The following is a 15,321-nucleotide window of genomic DNA, read 5'->3' as shown; positions in this document are numbered from 1 at the left end:
GTTATCAGGGATGATTCGTGGTAAGTCATCCGTTCCTCACCAAATCATTCAGGCTGAGTTTGGGGGTCACTCCCTTTAATGCTAGATGCTGCATTTCAGGTCATCACAAGAGACCAGAGGTGCTGGTATTTATGTACAGAGAGATGGTTTGAGCGATTAGGGCTCCACATGGATAGACTACCTCCCTTCTAGTACAGCATGGATGCTCCGTTTTCTCCTCTCTTATCACACGAGGTCAACCAGGTTATCCATGAGGATCTACTACAGCTACACATATTTCGAACCTGGTTAGGATTGAGTGAACTCCAGTGAAGCTTAGCTTCTACAGAGATCACTTCTTACATACCACGCGGAGGGTTTCATTGATCCACCAGGATACACGAAGATTCACCTACCCCCCGCTGAGGATCTCTCTTGGACAGTTCCGGGTCTCTTCACACAAACTTCGCATCGAGAGCGGCAGAGGAGACTATCCAAGGAGAGACGCATATGCACACCGTGTGACATGCAGAAGGTTGAGACAGAGTAGCATTTCATCTTTAGGTGTCCTGTGTACTATGAGATCCGAGGACGTTTCCATCGCCTCTTCAGGGATAGTTATGGGATTTTGGTGTGTTTCCTCTCCTACCCCGACCAGTGATGTTTGACAGGTTTCATTCATGAGGCACTTAGACACCATGAGAGGATACTTCGAGCACAGATATAGGAGTAGACTTCTTCCTCGGCTGATCCCTCTCAGAGCTCTATCACGGAGTTCTTTCAGCTAGATTACATGGACTCCCATGAGACGAGGCCTCAACATGATCGTGACCCAGGGCCTGTGACCCGACAACTCAAACAGAGGGTTGACACACAGATCACACTTGGGGACATCCCCTCCTTTAGAGTCGAAGCCCGACCGACGGGGGTCACAATAGCTCTGGTCAGACGTAGAGCTACGACCAAGAGACGTGTCAGGACCTGATGATGATGATATTGATGATAATGCTGAGACTGATATATAGTCAGCCATCGACATGACTATGTTGTACTTAGGACTTAGTACTACCATTCTGCATTTTTGCCTTTTGCATTGGGATGGACGCTCGTTTAGTAGCTCCACTACCACAGCTTGTTGTATCAGGATTTTCACAACCTCATAGACGCAGACTTTAATAAACTTTCTTTCTTTCTCTCTCTCTCTCTCTCTCCTTTATCTCCTCAAGTCTTCTTCTTATACACCACCTCTCTCCCCGCCCCTTTCTCTCTCTCTCTCTCTCTCTCTCTCTCTCTCTCTCCCCTTTATCTTGTGTAGTCTTCCTCCACACCATTTCCTTCTTGTTTGCTTTTTTTATCTTGGGCAGGCCTTATGAATGATTAAATATCATTCACCTTGTTCAACCATATCAACACAGCCTCTCATTTTGGAGCAGCATAAAAGTCAACTACATTGATAGCACACAATACATTAATAATGTAAAACAAAAAGAGTGCAAACAAAAGGCATGTGCAGTGATATGCTTTCTCTTAAAAGATCAATGGATCCTTGCACTGTAGCATAGACATCCCTTACATTGAAGGCACAAAGATGTGTAAGGACAATCAAGTGCTTTGCTGGAAACAAGAATGGTAGTTTTGCTGTTCAAGCAAGATAGGGCACAGTTTTTGGTCAGTATAGAGTAATGAATCTTAAAAACTACCCAGAAGGTGATGAGACATATGAATACACCCTTTGCAAACTTTGAAAACTTATGCAGATGTCATGAAAAGGAGAGAGTGATTGGGAAATTCGACTTCTCTAGCACAACTACGGTCCCACATGATAAAAAGTAAAAGCAAAGGACAGACAGGAGCACAGTAACCCCTAATTGAATAACATAAACGTTGATCCAAAGTTGTGATGACAATGAAATAAGGGGAACACTTGGGGAAATGTTGTCTTTCCCACCTGGTCAAAGAAGGCAGGAAACCAGCCCTACAATAAGAGCACATGACCATACTGTTCTGTAACACAAACCAGTGCTACAACAAGACCACGTGACCATACCTTTCTTTGACAACTAAGGCCCTGATATAGAAACCAAAACAACACCAATAACACATATCCAACCAAGTTGGTGAAATAATATACATCTAAATGAATCCAGGAACATGCACAAACTCATCCTTAAAAAATACAACAAATAGTGCCGTTTCAATCTCATGATAGACACTCCTAAGGTTGAAAACCATAAACTCCACCACGCATAGTAGGGACTAGCTACCCCACTGATGTCATCAGTGCCCAGTAGTGGGTGTAGACCATAGTATAAACATACAAATCCACACCCCCACACATACTAGAGCAATCATTTATACAAAGGTCTTCGTACTGAGTTTCTGTCAGCACTCAGGAGGAGGGGGAAGATAATATCAAGTATATATGCCAGAACTCTGGAAAAATTTGTAACACAATTTCTTCGGCCACTTTTCTACAGCTCCATGGAGCACAAAAAGAACCATCTCGATAACCACTCAGTTGAAGATAACTAAACCTATATGGAAAAGGCATTGTCAATTTTGCCAATGGCTGCTTACCCACTTTTCTACAGCTCCATGGAGCACAAAAAGAACCATCTCGATAACCACTCAGTTGAAGATAAGTAAACCTATATGGAAAAGGCATTGTCACTTTTGCCAATGGCTGCTTACCCACCAGACAGCATCTCATAAAGCCCATATTCTGTTCCATTGCACCTTAAAAAGCTTTAAATATAACCGAAACTTTGTTGAGTATACCTTAAAGTACACCAGCTTCAAAGTTGCTGACCGTTCCTTCTCAACTCAAGAGCTGTAAAATCTCACATTATTTTGGCTTCAGAATACTTATCAAGGATCACATCTCATGTATGATGGCAATGTTCATACTGCCGTAATCACTGCTGTTGTATTCCATGATCACATCCTAATGTTCACCAAAGCCCAATTACAAATACTTTTCACAGTCAGCAAGCCGACTCACTGATAGAGAGGATTTGCAAAGAAATTCATAGGCCGCAAACCTTGCAGCTCTTATCCCACCAGCCAACAAAGTATCCCCCAAAACTGAGCCTTTTGGTAGTCTCTGAATTAAGGTGAAGAATGCTTCTGTAACTTCGGAGCATTCAAATTTTACAAATGCGGAGCTATCATCTACTGGAAATACGCCAATGGGATGATTGAACTTAAGAGCCTGCGTAATCAATGATTTTACTAATACAGGAGAGGTTCCACGAGGGTAGCCCCAAACAAGAGCCACATTCGAATAATTCAACGGTCTGTGTGTGTCAATCATCTCTAAACTTTCACATCCAGTTGATAAATCAAGAACAGAAGATATTACATCATTCATGCACATGAGGTTTGTATATCTTCCTAATCCTGTCTTTACACCAGACATAATATGCTTTCGTAGACAGTTGACTTGACTAGGATCTGTATTTGTCAAACTGCAAATTTGAGCAAACAAGCAGCCTGCCATGTAAGCAGTACTCCCAGCATCATGCCTTTCCTGTTTTTGCTGGATTGATCTGCAGTACAAATAAAAGTGTTAAAATTCAGATAGAGAGTTGATATACTTTTTTGTCTGTGCTTTTATACAAGAAAGATTTATCATTTAAGTCAAACCATTCATTCAAGGACAACCATTGGGGTAGTAACAAAAACCAAGAATAAATTACAGTCCCCTCAAATCTGGGTAATCAATAGGATCATAAAATGGAAAGTTGAACCTCCCTCTTAATATATATATATACATATACCTTCGTAATACTAGAATATATCCAATCATACAAATTTAGATCTTAAGACTGAAAGAGAGAGACAGACGGATCCGATATATTTGGCCGACGAAACCCTGGCTAAAGCACTCAAAGAACCTTGAAGCCCTAGCCCAAGCATAAGCACAACACTTTCATGGACACAATCTTTTTGTCCAACTATTTTAATGATAAGAATGGCAAAGTTGATCACCAAAAAGTGCTCCACATACCTTCCCAATCAGTGATTGCTAAGGACTGTGACTATAATTTAAGTACTTAGCATTGATTTGCAAAGGGCCATGACTGTATACAATTTAAGAACATAGCACGAGTCCTCAAATCTTGAGGACAGATTGAGAGCTCATGGGGGAAATCATACCTTTCTTGTGAATGTTTGCATAAACTCTTTTCCCTATTTAGCTCATCTGGAATCTCCACCTTTACCCTGCAACGTCCATCAGCATGGATCCCAAATATTTTTGAATAAACAACAGGTAGTAACATCCCTTCTTCATTCTGCAGCTGAGGAATATTCTTCATGAGATACTTTGTATCTACAATACAAGGAAAATCTTCCAGAAGTCCGGCAGCGAATTCAGCAGTAGTTGATGGAAGAGATTTGAAGAAAGTTTCATAGATATGAGCAAAATCTGCTAAGAGAATCAAGAAAGCAATTAGCTTAACACATATGTTGACCATAGTCTGGAGCTTGGACACAGTAACCAATACAATAAAACTTTAATCTGCATTCTACCATTCATTAATAATCAGACCATTACAGCATCTTCTTACCAAGTAAACAATGATGGCCCACGACAAGCTTTTTGGATTCCACAACAGCATCGATGATATGGCGAAAGCCTATGGCTTCAGCAAGTTGTCTCTCTTTTTTTCTGCTCTCTCTGCACTCCAACTCTTCCTTGAGATAACATAAGTTACAGATAAATGCAGGGTAGAGGATAAGACAATAAAAGATTAGCCGATAAATCTGATCAATGGAGCAATTCCACATCTGAGTTATTTGAACAGCTTCAAAGTTGCTGACTCATTGACCCCACTTGTGAGCCCCCAAATGAGGACATAGGGGCGATAGATCTATGTTCCTTCTCAAAGGTGTACTTTAATGTATGCTAGAGATCTACACAAAGAGGATGAGACTTCACCATATGCAACCCCTCACCTTCCAAGCAAGGCAAAGATGATACGCGAGTAGCAGGCTTTGTTTCCCAGGCTTTGTTTCACTAAAACGAGAAGTTTTGTCATTAGTAACAACTAAGGACTTTTGGTGGAAGTTTCTTGAGCAACGAGCACCCTCTCCTCTCATAAACACCACACTATGGCACTCCAATGCGCACACAATATATGACATTTCCCACCAGCCACCACTTGACATCTTAGTGTTACCCCGCCCCACCTCTTGCACACTACTTACCACGGGAGGCATCAAACACGCAGCTTTGAAGCTCCATAATATCCAAGACAAAGATCATGAGGTAAAGGAAGTAGAGGACATCCAATATCTTCAGGAGGAGCTGCTCGGTGAGCTCCCCCCTCTGCTTGCGGCGGCCTGTTTGCTCTCCCGGTGCCCGCCTTGCCCTCCTTGCCTCGCCCTTGCCCTCGCTCTTGCCCTCGCTCTGCCTCGTCCCTCCTCCCTCTCCGCTCCACCCTGCCTCCCCCGCTCCACCTCCGCCCACCTTCGCCCCCCGCACTGCCTCCGCCTGCTCTGCCTCCCCCTACTCCACCTCTGCCCTCGCCCTTACCCTCCGCCCTCTCTGCCTCCCCTGCTCCACCTTTGCTCCGTCTCCGCCCGCTCTGCCTCCCCCCGCTCCACCTCTGCCCACACCTCCACCCCCTGCTCCGCCCTCCCCCGCTCCTCCTCCCTCTCCACCTCCGCCATCTCCCCCGCTCCACCTCCGCCCCCCGCCCGCTGCCTTCCCCGCTCCGCCCCCCCCTTGCTGCTCCCCCTCCCCCCCTCCTTTTTCCTCCTCGCCTTCCCTCCTTGCCGCCTCGCACCTCTTCCCACCCTTCTGCCCTCCCGCCCCCCCCCCAAAAAATCCGCCTCCTCCCACCTTCTCCTCTTCTCCTGCCTCTCCCGCCTCCTTCCCTTCCTCCTTCTCCTCCCCTTGCTCCCTCCTTCCTCCCCTGCCCTCTCCTTCTCTCTCCTCCGCCTCTCCGCTTCGTCCCTTTTTCCTTGCCTCCCTGCAGCGGGAGCACTCGTGTTTGCTACAGTGAAAGAAAATCTTGGTGGTGCTTCCCAGGGTTCCCCAAGGAGTATCGAGCCATCCTCCCTTCCATTGGCCGGGCATTTGGCACAGCACTCGAGTCCCCGTCAGAGACGGCCGCCTCCTCCGTCCTAGCAGATGGAGTCCCCAGGATCAGACTGGTGTTGGAGAGCCCGGAGTCCCTCCCAGAGCTGACCCTTCTTGAGACCCTGGAAGGGGGCACACTTCGCGAGAGGGTGGAGATCTCCGGGCTACCAGGCCAGTGTCTTCGTTGCAGACAGATGGGTCACCTCGCCAGAGATTGCCCCCGTGGCCACCCTATGCGCCTCCCCCCCCACCTCCACAGAGTAGGCAAAGTCAAAAGGCCCGAGTTCAACGCTCTCTCAGGCAGGAGCAGCAGGAGTCTCAAACCCCATGGGTCACCCCCTCAGAAGGGAACTGGACACGGGTCAAAAAGAAAAAGAAACCAAGCAAGCAGGCGCGCAAACGCCGCAAACAGAGGGACAGGGTTGACCAACAGGCCTCAAAAGAGGAACAGCACGAGTCACCTCCCCTAGCAGCAAAGGCCATTGTCCATCCAGTCGATCCTCTAGCTTCGGGAGTTCAGCCTCCGCACCCACCCTTGCAGCAGCAGAGAGCCCTAGGAGCTCCAGGTGCGGCAATGGTAGAAGCCGCAGACACTAGCCTGACGAGGGCCGTGAAGGAGCCGATCCAGAGCCATGACGAGTCTGATCATCAGGGGGGGCCTGTGGTCGCCCTTTTCCCTCCTCCTCCCTTCCCCCCCCAGACCCCTCCCCCTCCTCCTCTTCACTTCCCCCTCCCTTCCCAGGGTTCCCCCTGCCCCCTCCCTCCCCCTCAGCCCCCCCTTCTATGATCACCCTCATTACCTGCCCCCTACCCTCTGTCCCCCGCATCCCTACCTCTCCGCTTCAGTAGCAGCCTCTTCCGCTTCGACACCCCAGCCATCAGGCAAGGGAATGACGACGCCCCCTTCTGCTTCCTCATCGCAACAGCAGGTCCGCTCAGAGAGGGATCTTGAGGGACGAGGCTCGTCTTCCAGGCCAGCAGCTCCCAACTTCCAGCCTGGGCGTGTCTTACCACAGGACTTCTGGAGGTTAGGACCCTAGAACTATCTAGAGATTCCGGACTCATACCCTTTACCATTGGAGTGTTGGGGAACTGAAGGGAAAGCATGAAGTGAACACAAAATGAGAATGCTTGCTTATAGAATGAAGAAAGGTGAGGTCCTTATGTAGGCACCTCTTACATGATCACTGACATCACTGATAACCTCTGAGCTCCACAATCATCTCCTCAATCTGCTCCTAGATTCTCTCAATCATCTTATGTGGCATCCTTATGTGGCATCTACCACCACCTAACAGTGCTACTGTGCCTCTAGCACACACACATAGAAACCAAGGTGTGTCTGGGGCATACACCTTGAGATATCCCATCATACCCCCCCTCAAGGGAATGCCTCAAGCTATGTCAAGGATACATCTAGTCTCATAGTTTCTCATGCCATCTCATGGTGGTCAAGGATAAATCTATGGCTAGGTTCTCATGCTAGCAAGGGGTTCCCAAGGGTGTGAAGTAAACAAAAGGGATACAAAAGATCTTCCAATGGTTATCTCCCCTGCATGTACATGCACACAATGTCTGTCGGAGGTACCATGGAGCAAAACACATACACATGGCCTACATCATATGGTGACCAGAGGTGTTTACAAAGAACACAATAGTTTATTTCACTCATTTTGGAGGACTATCCAGGCTGAGTACCTTGACTCAACATAAAAAAGGGAGATCTGGAGCATATATGGAGATGATTCAAAAAGCATAATCTTCATAGGATGCCTCATCTTGTGGAGGCACATCAGCTGAAAGTAGATTGGCAGTTTCTGACTTTGTAGTTGCTTCCTTTTTTGCTCTACAAAACTTTTCATGGTGATTGTTTTTGCCACAGTGTTTGCATGGATTGATCTTGAAGCAGTCTTTTGAGAGGTGATTAGTCTTCCCACAATGTTTGCAAGGTGAAAACTTGCCCTTCTGGATTTTTATGGCATAGGCTGTGTCATTGCCTCTCCGGAGTTCCATGTGCCTTTCTTCTTCTTGAAGAGCAGAAATAAGACCTTCAAGATTAGGATTAGGAAGATTTTTCAAAGTGGTAACAACATGATCATAATCTTCAGGCATACTCTTGAGCAACACTGCCATTGCATCATCTGTAGTGATTGGAGAGTTGATAGAAGCAAGTTGAGTCATGAGACTTCGCATATGATTGACATGGGCAGCCAAAGGAGTGCCACTAACCATCTTCAATTCAAAGAAAGCAATCTTAAGTGACAATTTTGAGATGTGAGAGCTAGCACCAAAAATAATGTCAAGCTTCTGCCAAGCTTCTGAAGGAGACTCTAAGTCGGAGATGTGATGAATATAGTCATCTCCTAAAGCAAGAGCAATGATGCCATAGGCTTTCTCCTCTCTAGCAGGATCTCTTGCCGGGCGTGTCGGAGCTGAGGATTCTTCAGCAATGGAGGCTGTTGAAGAAGAAGTTGAAGCCGGTTTGACAAGCCCCCAGAGGTTTTCCCTCATCAATGCAAACTTAACCTTCATCTGCCATGTGTGAAAGCCTTTACCATTGAACTTATCCATATTCAAGATGGTAGCCGTGAGAGGGTCTAACCCAGAATGGGCAGTGTCTACTCTCTTACAAGGCTAGAAAGACTTGAAGAGCTTCAAAATACAAGCAATTAGAGTAGCAAAGGCTTGCAACCAAATTCCATGCTACAAAACATAATGGAAATGATGTTTTCATTTGCATGCTTCATAGAGGTGGCTAAATGAAAGCATTCCAAGCAAATCCAGGTGTAGCAACTTAAAGCAAAGCTGTAGCCACAGTTGTACTGATGCTATTCAACACTTTTAAACATCAGAAATGCTAAAGTAGCATCTAATGTAGCATCAAACACACAACCTTGTCAAAACTGTCCAAAACAGAGGCCTGAACTTGGAGGGCTTGTATCTCACTCTTCAAAGCAAAGAAAACAGGGCTTTCTGAAGCAAAAGAAAGCTCATATACCAAAGAAGATCCACTGAGGAGGAGAGGCGCAATTCCACGTCATGTCGCCATAGCTAGCTGCTTCAAAGTCGACTGGTTTTTCCTTGTTTTCTCCTTGAATATGCAGCCATTGCTGCTCAAATTTCAACACCAGATAGCCCAAGGTATGGAGAAGCTTCCCCTAAAAGGAATTAAAGAAAGATGGAGCTGAAACAGAGAAAACGCAAAAGAAAGGTTCGACGATTTTCGGGAAATGGCGACCAGCAGCAACGTTGTTTCTTCAATTCCTTGCAAGTGAAGGTTCGCCCATTCGAGAGGTATCTCCAGCAGGAAGGGCTTAGAGAATGGCGGAGAAACGAGGGAGAACAAGCTCTAGCAAGATTTGGGAAGAAAGGGAAAAAATGGTGAAGATGGAGAAGAAGAAGATGATGTGGCACAAATGGGCTCAAGGAGGATCAAAGTGCTTTGATACCATGTTGGGGAACTGAAGGGAAAGCATGAAGTGAACACAAAATGAGAATGCTTGCTTATAGAATGAAGAAAGGTGAGGTCCTTATGTAGGCACCTCTTACATGATCACTGACATCACTGATGACCTCTAAGCTCCACAATCATCTCCTCAATCTGCTCCTAGATTCTCTCAATCATCTTATGTGGCATCTACCACCACCTAACAGTGCTTATGGGCACCTAACTGTGCCTCTAGCACACACAAATAGAAACCAAGGTGTGCTGGGGCATACACCTTGAGATATCCCATCATATGGAGGTCACGCTCATGGTCCTTCAATCCCGAAAGGGGGGTTTGATCAGTGTAGTGGGATCTTAGACACACCCTGTTTGGAGATTTATGTTTGCCTCCACAAGGTTGGAGAAGTGGTCCCTGGAGGTGTTTGATGCTATTTTAGGTAATCAGATTATACTCATGATGAACGAGTGGATGGGACCACAAGGACTAGATCTTTGGTACGCCCATGGTGCGGAGGTGAACTTTTAGTTGAGCTTCACGCATGAGGAGCCGGTGTGTGGTTTGGCGACAAGAGTTATCAGATTGCAGATGGAGGCAAAGGTGGAGCAAGCACACTTATGGCTCCTCCAAACGTGCGCCGAGTTGCTTGGGGTGGAAGCCTCCTTCATGATGAAGTGGGCACAGAAGATTGGTATTGAGCCAGTATCCACCCTAGTACAACGCCGCATAGACATTGACTACTCGCCCTCTAAACCCCTGGCAAAATCACACAAGGCAGTCTTTCTAGGACAGGCACCCACTCACATGAGAGCCTTGTTTCCGACTCTCCCGTTCTCATGAGCTGGACCATAGTGAGCTGGAACGTACATGGGCTCCACGACTGTGTTCTGTTGGGGTAAAGGCCATGTGGCCAGTCCCGTGTACATAGTATACTATGCTTCCACTATATATACTATGCATACCTATTCTTTGGTGTCTCTTGACACCCCCCCATTGTGTGTTCTCCTCTCCTTCTTGTTGCCCTTTGCTGTCCCCGATCCCCTTCAAACTGGTATCAGAGCTCTGGGAAGCTTGGTGACAGCCCGATGACCTTGAGTAGCTTGGTGGTAGACCGGAGCCACTCGGTGGAGTAAGGAGTTCTGTTTCCTGGAGAGTTTGAGAGAGAGGTGAAGAGTGAGAGACCCTTGAGCTACTTGCAACTGTGGAAAAGAAATCTCTGGTGTGTTGAGGGAGAACCCTCGTCGTGGTTGAGGATAAGAGAGACGAATCTCTGGCTTGTCCTCCCTTCTACAGGCAGTTTTTGGTCACGACGTCGAAATTTTGCAAACAAATACTGTATTTTACTCAATTTCGACGCTCTGAGCAATTTCAGGTCCTTTGGACCTAGGTCTGCTATTTTTTGGCCGAATTCGATCGTTTACAGCCCCAAATCGCTGTTTCAAAATTCTCAGACAGTCATTTTTTACTGGACAGCAATTTTTGAGATTTAATCTCTCTTTTTCTGTCAGTAATTTGGACTCATGGTCAACACAAGACTTGGAGATTTTTGGATTTTCTACAAGTTTGCCTTCTGCAGTAAAGCCATCTGACATTCCGTTTGGGAGATATTCACTGGCGAACCCTGCTCATAAAATTTGCAGACATTTTGTGTGACAGTCACTTTTCTTGACAGGCACTTTTGGAGCTGCCATATCTTCTCATCCTTGGAGAATTTGGCTCAGCTCACTTCTGAGAAGTTGGAGTATTCCGAACTTGCTACAAGTTTGCTGTTCATCGCTTTGCCATTCGACCACTACTTTGTGAGATATAGCGCTCTTTTGGCATGTCATTTGGCATTTTTTCACAATTCGGTGAAGGACCAAGTAAGAGGCTATTTCTTGCACTTGTCTCTACCTTATTTTGTTTTTTGCATTTGTTGCAATATTTTCTTCTTGGCATGGCCCACCGGATGTGGTGGTAGAGCTTGCCATTTGGTAGAGTGGTGGTGAGGTTTGGTGCAGGACACAAATTTGACACAACGTAAAGTGCAAACTTGAGCATGGTTTTTTGAGGCATTTTGGATGCCATATGCAGTGAATTTTTGGGCAACAGTTGCAATTGGTAAATGCTACATTTTGGATGCCATATGCAGTGAATTTTTGGGCAACAGTTGCAATTGGTAAATGCTACATTTTGGATGCCATATGCAGTGCATTTTCGGGCAACAATTGCAATTGGTAAATGCTACAGTTTGGATGTCATATGCCATGTTGGGTCAATGCAATTGTATGCAAGGATTCTTCACTTGTTGCTGAAGGTTTTGGCACTGGTTTAAGTGCGGGCACTTGTTGTACAGGCTGTGCACTTGTAGTGCATTTCACTCTTTGGTGGCATTGATTGCTTGCAAGGAGCTAAGCGTTTGAGCATCATTATTGTCTTGTTGTTGTGTCTTGGACATTATGGCAGATTCGTCATCTATGATGAACATTAAAAAGCTAGAGGGAACTAGCAACTTTGATGTGTGGCAGACACAATGCATGAACATACTGTATCTCAAGGACCAATATGTTCCCATTCAAGAGCAAGGCAGGAAGCCTACGTCTATGACAGATGCTGAATGGTGGAGGCTAAACACACTTGCTAAAGCCACTATTATGTTGACATGTTGCGATGACATTGTTATGAGCATTCGGAATGAGAACACTGCATGGGATGCATGGCAAAGATTAGGGACATTGTATGCACAGCAAAGTGCTTCTAGCAAAGTTTTTTGGTTGAAGAAGCTTGTGCAATTGCAAATGAGAGAAGGGCAATCTGTATTGACTCATTTGAATGAGTTTAATAAGACCTTCAGTCATGTTATTCAGCATGGGCTGAATTTGGATGATGAGGTTAAGTCATCATTGCTCTTGGTCAGTTTGCCTCCCAGTTGGGATACATTTGTCACAGCCACTAGCAACTCTCATCATTTGCAGGTCTATGCTGATGTAGAGGGTGCCATCATGCAGGAGGACATGAATAGGCAGAATAGAGCAGGTTCCAAAGCCTCTAGTGCTATGAATGTCAGAGGTAGACAACAGGATAGAGATAAAGACAAAAGAGGCAAGTCTAGAAGCAAATCTAGATCTAAAAAGGACATTGTGTGCTTTTACTGTGAGAAAAAAGGGCATTATAAGAGTCAATGTCATAAGCTACAGGCTGACAAAAAGGCAGGCAAAGTGGAGTCAAAGGATAAGAAAGAGGACGATGACAAAAACAAGGACAAAGGGAAGGGCAAAGTTGAAGCAAATGCTCTTTCGTACACTTCTCCAGGTTCTCATGATAGAGGTGTGACACGCCAAGGTGGTGTTACCATTGAGGAGATTGATAACATAGTGGATGAGTATGTAGCAGAACAGGAGATACTTTATATGTCTTCTCATGTTGACCAGCACTTGCTAGCTAGCATGGGCACTGCTATGCATACTTGGCTCATTGACTCGGGAGCTTCGTTTCATGTCACTCCACATCGTGAGTGGTTCATGACATACATGGCAGATGACATGGGACCGGTTTTTCTTGAAGATGATCATGAGCTACGTATTGCAGGCATTGGTGATATTGATCTCCAGGTTGGTCATGGACGCATTTTTACACTTCATGATGTAAGGCATGTACCTGAGCTAAAGAAGAATCTCATCAGTGTAAGTCAGCTTGACTTGAGTGGTCATGTACTCTCTTTTGGGCATGGGAAATATAAAATATGTAAAGGATCTTTGGTCATGACAAAGGGATCATTGGTTGATTCTCTATACCCTCTTTCTTGTACTGTTTCATGTAGTTCAGCTCATGCTACCACAGAGCTGCCAACAGGTGTGTTGTGGCATTGCCGGTTGGGGCGTATGAGCAAGAAAGGAATGGAAATCTTATCTCGTTGTGGCTACTTGCCTGTGTTTAGTGGCTCTGAATTTGCTGGTTGTGAACATTGCATTTATGGGAAGCAAGTTCAATTACCTCACAAAAAGAAACTTATGCGTAAGCTCTTGCCGTTAGATTTGGTACATACAAATGTGTGTATGATGCCACAGCTTTCTTTGGGTGGTGGCAAGTATTTTGTGTCTTTTATTGATGATGCTACACGAAAGGCATGGGTGTATCCTATGCGTCAGAAAGATGATGTGTTTCAGATTTTCAAGATATGGCTTGCATATGTAGAAAATCAAACAGGTAGGTCATTGAAATGTCTTAGATCTGACAATGGAGGTGAGTATGTGTCGAAAGAGTTTGATAACTTCTTGGCTTTGAAAGGTATCAAAAGGGAACTCCCTCCACCTCACAACCCATCACAAAATGGTGTTGCTGAGAGGTTAAACAGGACTATACAAGATAGAGTCCGTTCAATGTTGTCACATGCTGCTTTATCTCATGGGTTTTGGGCTGAGGCAGTAAAAACTGCTATACATTTAATCAACCGTTCCCCTCATCGTGCTTTGGATTACAAGGTGCCTGAAGAAATGCGGACAGGCAAGCCTCCATCTTATAAACACCTGCGCGTGTTTGGTTGTGATGCGTACGTGCACATACGCAGAGAGGATCGCAACAAGTTAGATCCAAAAGCACAGAAATGCATATTTCTTGGTTATGGTGAGGAGGGAGAGATGGGATATAGACTTTGGGATCCTAGCCATCATAAAATAGTACGCAGCAATGACGTCGTCTTCAAAGAGCATTCTATGCCAAAAAGATCAGCTGATAGACCAGAAGTGGTGAGACGCACCATATTTGACGACACATACATTGGACAGCCAGTTAGGCAAGTACAAGAGGAGATAGAACAATCTCCAGTTCAGCCCGAAAATGTAGTGGATGGTGGTCAAGTAGATCAGCCACCCACAGGTCCACATATACCACAATTTCAGCCATATAACGATGTAGAACAGCCGTGTTTTGATGGGCAACGAACCTCACATGAGCAGCCTGCCCCTCAGCTGAGGAGGAGTACTCGACTGTCACATCCTCCTGATAGATTTCAGCCAGGTTTGGACTATCTTATGGTGACTGACTGTGGTGAGCCTTCATGCTACAAAGAGGCTATGCAGAGGGCAGATAAGATTAAGTGGGAGTTGGCCATGAAGAGCGAGATGGCATCTCTCAAGAAGAATGGCACATGGGATTTGGTGCCTTTGCCGGATGGGCATAAAGTCTTGCCATGCAAGTGGGTGTATAAGCAAAAGTTTACACCGGCTGACACTTCACTAAAGTACAAGGCCAGGCTTGTGGCAAAAGGTTTCAAGCAAGAACATGGGATTGATTTTGATGAGGTTTTTTCTCTCGTAGTCAAGATGACTACCTTGCGGACTGTTTTAGCTTTGGTTGCTAGAGATGACTTGGAGTTGTATCAGATGGATGTGAAGACCGCGTTTCTTCATGGTGATCTCCATGAGGAGATATACATGCAGCAGCCAGAGGGGTTCATTGACAAAGGGAAACCTCGTCATGTATGTAAGCTCAAGAAGAGCTTATATGGCTTGAAACAAGCTCTGAGGGAGTGGTATCACAAGTTTGATGCATTCATGAGAAAGCAGGGCTTTGGCAGGAGTGAAGAGGATCACTGTTTCTATGTAAAGAGGGCCGAAGATGGCAGCCTTATTATTTTGCTCATCTATGTAGATGACATGCTTCTAGCCGGAACATGTAAGCAGTCGTTAAATGCCTTGAAAGCTGAACTACATAAGGCATTTGAGATGAAGGATTTGGGCATTGCGAGCCATATTCTTGGCATGCGTATTCAGAGAGATAGACAAAGGCCATTGCTTTACCTGTCTCAAAAGGAATACATTAGGAAAGTTT

The 15,321-nt window shown here is 45.5% G+C and overlaps 1 protein-coding gene across 3 annotated transcripts in view; it reads right to left on the bottom strand.

The window, feature by feature from the left end:
• Positions 1-2,823: 2,823 nt before the first annotated feature.
• LOC147894861 (poly(A)-specific ribonuclease PARN-like) overlaps positions 2,824-15,321 on the bottom strand; it is a 45,118-nt gene continuing 32,620 nt past the window's right edge. Inside the window, exons 5-7 of one of the 3 annotated variants that reach the window (XM_087385187.1) lie at positions 4,551-4,677; positions 4,138-4,411; positions 2,824-3,527 (exon numbers count right to left, since the gene is read on the bottom strand). In XM_087385187.1, the coding sequence (XP_087241313.1) occupies positions 2,945-3,527; positions 4,138-4,411; positions 4,551-4,677 (984 nt within the window). In that variant the 3' untranslated portion in view covers positions 2,824-2,944. The remainder of the gene's footprint in view (positions 3,528-4,137; positions 4,412-4,550; positions 4,678-15,321) is intronic. The other 2 variants (XM_087385188.1, XM_087385189.1) reach the window with 2 other exon arrangements.

The sequence above is a fragment of the Dipteris shenzhenensis genome, chromosome 14 (genome assembly GCF_047967505.1).
Source record: "Dipteris shenzhenensis isolate YYH24624 ecotype China chromosome 14, Dip_SZ_1.0, whole genome shotgun sequence".
Lineage (NCBI taxonomy): Eukaryota > Viridiplantae > Streptophyta > Polypodiopsida > Gleicheniales > Dipteridaceae > Dipteris > Dipteris shenzhenensis.
Note: the sequence above shows the minus strand (reverse complement) of the source record. Positions and strands in the feature narration are given on the sequence as shown.